General features: G+C 43.3%; 1 protein-coding gene across 1 annotated transcript in view; it reads left to right on the top strand.

Annotated features, from left to right (window-relative positions):
* Positions 1 to 7,500, top strand: part of LOC144979300 (uncharacterized) — a 10,858-nt gene that overhangs the window by 3,294 nt on the left and 64 nt on the right. The window contains exon 3 of the mRNA XM_078925930.1: positions 6,664 to 7,500. This exon is cut by the window's right edge and continues 64 nt beyond it. Within this exon, the coding sequence (XP_078782056.1) occupies positions 6,664 to 6,952 (289 nt within the window). The 3' untranslated portion in view covers positions 6,953 to 7,500. The remainder of the gene's footprint in view (positions 1 to 6,663) is intronic.

Consider the following 7,500-nt stretch of genomic DNA (forward strand, 5'->3'; position numbering starts at 1 on the left):
TCACAAATAAATCCTGTAGGGACTGGGTTGGTTGGGTAAGTATAGAATTTGCTATTCTGAGGATACTTTTCTGGTGGAGTTCAGATGTTTAAAAATTACGTCCAACGATTTTTCCAGCGATTTTTATTATATATTGGATTTCATTCTTTTCTTTCACCCCATAGTTAGTTACCATACCACATATCAATTCCAAAGGAAATTACACTTCTTATAAGCGAGATATAGATTAGGATCAATTTTTTTTCTCTAATTTCAAAAGACCAAAATTTCCTCAAGAGATGAAATTTCTGCCCCACTTTTATGTTCATAGGTTCTAACTGTTTATTGAAAATGAGAGAGTTGTCAATATATAATCCGAGGTATTTAAATTCATCTACTACTTCTACCCCCTCGTTTCTTATATTTGTTTTCAAGTGTTCATTTTGTTCCTTATGTGCAAAGTGAAAAAATTGTTCTTTAGTCTATGTGATACTTAAGTGAAGCATATTATCAGAGCACTATTCAATGAATAAATCAACTTGATCAAAATAATTATTTATGCTTTCATCATAAGGGTTGAAAAGACCTACAATCGCTGTGTCGTCAGCGTATCTAATTCTTTGGCCGTTTGAATGGAGTGATCGACAGTCTTTGTGTATGTAATTATAGAACAGGTGACATTACACAACCCTGGGGACATCCGTTTGATAGTGTTCTCTCAATTGACAGCTTTGGCCCAAGGATTACTCTTTGAGGTCTTTTATCGAGGAAGTTTTGAATCCATTTCAAAATTAAATCGTTAATTCTAATTACTTGTAATTTATTAATAAGTAGTAGTTGCGTATGGCTCCACCTCCAAATGTATTTCGTCAACCCACCTTCTAACCGTGAGTTCATAGCATTAAAGGCTGATGAAAAATCTAGACAGAGGATTCTAGATAATTTTCCGATGCTTTGTCTAGATGGATGTTAAGGTCTGGTGTAGAGTCACAAGCGCACCGTCAACTCCTAATGAATGTTTATAGGCAAATTGGAGTGGATCAAAGGTTTTATTAATTTCATTGAGAAGAACACATTTTACTATTTTCTGCAGACATTTCATGGTGATGGTTGTCAAAGCTGGGAATGGGCACGGTGGTTGATGTTTTCATTTTTCTTGGAATGTTGCCATAATCCAATATATTTTGAAATATTTATTGTCTAACTACTGGTGCTAACTGATCTTGGCATTACTTTAATACACGGCCACAAATTCCATACCAGCGTCAGGCCTTTCTTGGGTTGATGTTATTAAAAACACTTTTCACCCTCTAATCATGAATGATATGTCGCTCATGATGGTGTTGGTTGCAGCTAAATGACTGTCTTCCGATATCGATGTTAATATCGGTATCACTATCGATTTCACAAAGACTGTAGAAATTGTTCAGTTCTTCTATGTCAATTGCATCTTGTGTATTCTTTTTATTTCCCAATTTAATATCGATTCCTCCAATCTCTCGAATCATTCACCAAGCTGTCATTGGATTACCTGCTTTAAGTTTTTCTTCCATTTTATTTTTGTATGCAATCTTTACTTATTTTATTAATGTCCGAAGTCGTTTGTTTGTTTTTCGCATGTTTTTTTGGTCATCACATTTAAAGGCACGTTTCTTTTCTTTGATTACTGCGTTTAACTTCTTTGTCACCCACGTGTCACGTACGCTGGTATTATTTGAACTATGTTACAGTCAGATGTTTCAATGGCTTTTTCGAAACTGATGTAAAAGCGTTGTTAATGTTACAATAACACAGGTCCAATGTTTTGTCTTTTCGTGTTTTATATTTTACGTATTGTTTAAAGCCTAGTGTTGAGTACTGACAGTGATTAAAATAATAAGGGAACTTTCTAGATGACGGAGTCGAAGGGATGAGGTGTGTTCATCAATAATTTGTTTTGGAGCGTCGCTTTTCGTAGTGAGAACAAATTGGACTTGCCTACGCCTAAGAGTTGAGTTATATGGCTTAGACATACGCCATGTGCAAAGTTAAATTTCATAATTGTCGTATATTTGCAAACATGTTGATTAGCGTAATATATCTCTCGTTCTCATAACTTCTTTGGAGTTTAAATACTTTTTACTTCAGGCATGGTGTAATTAAATTACTCATACTATAGACTGTTTGTTGTCAGATAATCGCCCTGCATAATGTATGTGACACATCGGAGGATTAAGAAGGATTTGTGCACTATATAAATTAAATGATGATGTCTTGTGTTAAAAAGTTTTAAAACTTTGGTTGAGCGTGAGATGTAGTAGGCATCCTTCCGTCTCAAGAGACGATGGTTTGCGCCCTGTATGGCTTTAGTCTCATCAGTCTTGTTGAGAGCAACGACGGGTGTGACTCAGCAGACCAATCCTTGCATGGCAGTCTCTACCGCAGTTATTGCACACATAGTTTGACTGTGTGTTTGGTATTTGGATCTGCTGCCTCTCTTTCCTCCTTGCTCTCCTCTCCTCAAACTTCATCTTTCTCCTCTCCTCACCTCTCTTCACTCCCTCCATCACCCCATATTTCCAGCCGTTGCGGTCGTCAGCAAGCGACTCCCAGGTGTTTGAGTCGATGCCTGTCAAGTTCATGTCTCGTTTGCATACATCATAGAAGCGCAGAGCTGGACGGCCAGTTGGTCGCCGTCCAGAAGCTAGTTCACCGTACATGATGTCTTTGGGTATGCGTCCATCGTCCATCCTGTGTACGTGACCAAGCCATCGCAAACGTCGCTGGCAGAGCATGAGATGCATACTGAGGGAGTTCGCTCTTTCTAGCACTGCGTTGTTAGTGAGTCTGTCCTGCCTGAGACTTCGTCGTATACACCGAATGTGGAAGTTTTCCAGGCGGTTCTCCTGTCTGGCATATGTTGTCCAGGATTCACTGCCATACAGTAGGCTACTGAGTACACATGCCTGGTATACTCTGAGTTTGGTATTCAAAGTGAGTTGGTTGTTGGTCCACACTCTCTTGCTCAGTTGTGCCATGACAGCGGCAGCTTTGGCGATGCGCTTGTCTAATTCTGCATCAAGTGAGAGGTTGCTGGTGATGGTTGTGCCCAGGTATGTGAAGTGATCAGTGACTTCTAGCTCCTCGTTGTCAATGTAAATTGCTGGTATAGAGGGGACATCCTGACACATTAAATTTGTTTTCTTGATGCTGATCGTCAGCCCGAATTCCCTTCATGCGTGGGAAAACCTGTCCATCAGCCGCTGGAGGTCTTCCTCGGTATGCACGCATAGAGCTGCATCATCTGCAAATAGCATTTCCCTTATAAGGACTGTGCGAACCGTCTTTGCTCACAGCCGTGCCAGATTGAACAGCTTCCCATCACTTCTGGTGTGTAAGTGGACTCCTTCTGGGGACTCTTTGAATGCAAACTTCAGCAGTAAGGAGAAAAATATACCAAACAAAGTCGGTGCGAGGACACAGCCTTGTTTCACGCCGCTGCGCATGGGGAAGGGTTCAGAGGCTCCACCGTCCTAGCTAATGGTGCTCTTCATGTCGTCGTGGAATGAGGCAATGATGCTAAGCTGCTGAGGAGGACAGCCAATCTTCTTTAGCAGCTGGAAAAGGCCCTTCCTGCTAACAAGGTCAAATGCATTTGTCAGGTCAATAAATGCAATGTAAAAGGGCATCTGTTGTTCTCTGCATTTCTCCTGAAGTTGACGTACTGAGAAGATCATGTCCACTGTTGACCTCTTGGCTCTGAAGCCACACTGCGACTCTGGGTAGATACGTTCGGCGAGGACTTGCAGTCGAGCGAGGACAACGCGCGCAAAGACTTTACCCACAATGCTCAGTAGAGAGATTCCCCTATAGTTATTACAGTCACTATGGTCTCCCTTGTTTTTGTAGAGGGTGATAATCTTGGCATCGCGCATATCCTGGGGTACCTTGCCTTCTCTCCAGAAAAGGCATAGGAGTTTATGTAGTGGTTCCAAGAGGGCTGGCTTTCCACATTTGATGATTTCGGGTGGAATGCTGTCGTTACCGGGTGCTCTGCCACAGGCCAAAAAATCGATTGCTTTGCTGAGATCCTCCATAATTGGTTTTGCGTCTAGTTCTTCCAGTACTGGCAGTTCTTCAATTGCGTCTAACGCTTTTTGGGTGACAGAGTTTTCTCTGGCGTAGAGTTCCAAGTAGTGCTCTACCCATCATCCCATCTGCTTGTCCTTGTCTGTGATGGCTTCCCTGTCTTGGATTTAATAGGCGCAGTTTTCTTTGTAGATTTGCCTGTCGCCTGTTTGATGCCCTCATACATGGCTCTTATGTTGCACTGTCAGACGCTTGCTGGATGTTGTCCGACAACTGAAGCCAGTAGTTGTTGGCGCAACGTCGTGCTGTTTGCTGTGGTTTGCTGCGTGCAGATCGCAACGCCTGCAGGTTCCTCTGACTTGGTTTTTGTTTATAGCTGACAAGTGCGCTGCGCTTGGCATCAATGACTGGCTCCATCTCAGTAGTAATGGCTTCAAACCAGTCATTGTTCCTGTGCTCCTTTTTGCCGTATGTCAGTACTGCAGTGCTGTAGATGGCGTTTCTAAGAGAGTTCCAGCTGTCCTGTGCGTTTTGTTCTGCTTTTCTATGAGCTGTGTCGAGATTCTTCTCAAGTTGCTCGTTGAACTCTATATTCTTTTCCCGGTAAGCTGTCTTGCTGATGTTGATACTGGGCTGGCCCTGTCTCTTTGAGTGATGAAGTTTCTTTGGTGTCAGTTTCACCCTTGTGGCAACCAAAGAGTGATCTGTGTCGCAATCAGCGCTTTCATAGGACCTGGTGTTGCAAACATTGTTAAGAAAATCGCGCTTAGTGATGATCATGTCCAGCTGATGCCAGTGTTTTGACCTTGGATGTCTCCATGACACCTTGTGACATGCCTTGTTCTGGAAGTAGGTGTTCGTCGTCACGCATAGTTTGCGATAGCAGCAGAGTTCAAGAAGCCTTTGACCATTCTCATTCATCTTTCCAATGCCGTGGTGCCCCAAAACGGTTGGCCATGATTCTTTGTCGGCACCAACTCGCGCATTGAAGTCGCCAAGAAGGTAGATGTGCTCCACTTCTGGGATATTGTTGACAATGGCGTCTGACTCATAGAATTGGTCCTTTACTTCAACCGAAGCTTGCAGTGTTGGGGCGTAGACGCAAACAAGGTTCACCGAGCCCTGCATGGATGACAGGCGCAGCTTTAAAATTCTCCCTGTTCCGTCGGTTGGCGGTTCGATCATAGGAAGCAATGTATGGCGTACTGCAAATCCAACACCGTGCTCCCTCACGTCTTCTGTGCCTTTCCTTGCCAGAAGAATGTAAAGTGTTTCTCCTTCAGGGATCCCTCTCTGGGAGTCGCGTTTCCTGCAAGGCTGCTATGTCGATGTTCAGTCTGTTAAGTTCATGATCAATTACTGCTGTTTTTCGAGCATCGTCCATGGCCTGAAGGTCATCTGTCAGTCCTGAGCGCATAGTTCTTACATTCCAGCTTGCTAATCGAAGAGCTGGGGACTTCGTTTTCTTTTTCGTTTGCTTGCCTGGTACACAGTTTAACGATCCATTTGTCAGGCTTGCAAGCTCTAAGCTCCAGGCACCCTCTGAAGCAGGCAGATCGTGGCGGGTCAACACCTTTCTGGCTGGGGGCTGGCCAGCTTGGGGCGGGCGGTAGCTGACCAGTAGGATTACGATAACCCCTCCCACCGTCGAAGACAACCCGTAGCGTCCAACTCTACGCCAATCTGGTTTTAAAAGGACTTATCACACGTAGACTGCTGTCTTCCGTGTTGTTACTCTTCACCGGTGAAGGTGAGACTGGAGTGTCCTCTCCAGGGCGCGGCCTGGGCAAAGTATGTGGAGATCCTGGGCCGCCCGTTAACCAGAACCTTCCTCTCTTCCTCCCTGGTGTGGTCCAAAGGATCGCACAGCGATACGTTTGGCATCAGTTTGGATGCAGGTTTCTGTTAGGTTTACTCCTTAGCCTTTCCTCTTCCCGAAGGTATCCACAAGGCAGTGGAGCCATACATCGATGGCTAGAGAGGGTATGAGTTATAGGGGTAGGTTAAGAAAAGTAAGGACATACAGAAGACACCACACTACAGAATGAGTGAGGAGCAGAGCGTGTACCACTCACCGGTGGGTTCTGACTCCTGCACCTTAAGAGGAAGGGGTCCCACCTACTCCCTAACCCAGTTATACCGCCGGGGACTCGGTCGCACCCATAACAAACTCAGTAGAAACAGGGAACACCACGGGAAGGTGCTGTTATGGACACAATAATGCATGAGAGGCCATATGCAATAATCTCTGTCAGACAGGATTACGCGGCAATCAATGCACCTGGAAATGAGAGGTGTTGGGTTCGAAATGCACATCAATTTTCTTTCAGCAAGGGGGACGTCCGGCCTAGACCTTGCAGCTCACTGAGATGTATTATCTAAGATTTCAATATAACCAGTAATTCATTCTTACTTATTTATTTAATGACTCATTGGTGATATTATTGATCAGTCCGTAGGTACTTTTATGTCAAAGGCATCCTAAATTGACCCTTTAGCCATGCTATGTAATGCTATGTTATGTTAAATTGTATATTTAAGAGAACATTTTGTGTATTGTAACTGGCAACACAAAGTAACACGCTAAATATTTTTATTTCTTTTTTTTTCATTTAGATTTATTTGTGACGTGGGAGAAAACAAAAACTGCGAATTGAAATGCGAGGCGTTTGGGAGAGAAATCTCTTCAATCTATTTGACTGTACCCGAGTCTGTCAAGAGAAACATTCAGCCCAAGTCAATTGTTCTACCACGCAAAGCTATCACTGAAGTAGATCTTGGTGCAGCTTCCATTGAATTTGAGGGACGATATAAATGTACAGTTGTGAATCGTAGGGACCAGAGCAAGACTCGGGAATTGAAGGTTATACCTCTGGTATTATCGCTATCGAGTCATTTAAAATAAAAAGCACAGGCTATCCCAAAGACAAAACTCTTGGCATTGTGTGCAAAGTAAAAGGTTCGAATGAAAATCTCGACATAAGCATTTCAGTAAGTGAGGAAGGTGGTGGTAACAGACTGCGCTTGGACAATGTTGAAGATCTTTACTTAGAGAAGAATATCACGTACAATGAGGAAGAAAAGACAACTGTGCTGTCAATGCTCATTTTCTGGAAACACGCAAAAGTCCCAAGAAAAATCATCACCTGCTCTGCCCGTGTGGAGAGGGGTAAATCAGAAGAGCATCGGAAACTTTCTATTTATATCCAAAACAGCTACGGAATTTATCCCAAGATTGGTCAGCGCAGTTTCGAAGAAACTTTCCATCAAAACTCCACAAGGACATTTTCATGCAGAGCCGTTGGTGAAATGCCGATGAAAATGACATTTTCCTTTGATATCGATGGAAATTCGCTTGCAGATATCGATGATGTCATGGCAACATCTCAGGTTGATGGTGACACCATGACAATTTTTTACAACATTCCAGAGTATTATCTGAGACGTAGATTT

Source organism: Berghia stephanieae, chromosome 9, assembly GCF_034508935.2.
Source record: "Berghia stephanieae isolate SIO BIC M18660-M18661 chromosome 9, UCSD_Bste_1.3, whole genome shotgun sequence".
Taxonomy (NCBI): Eukaryota; Metazoa; Mollusca; class Gastropoda; order Nudibranchia; family Aeolidiidae; genus Berghia; species Berghia stephanieae.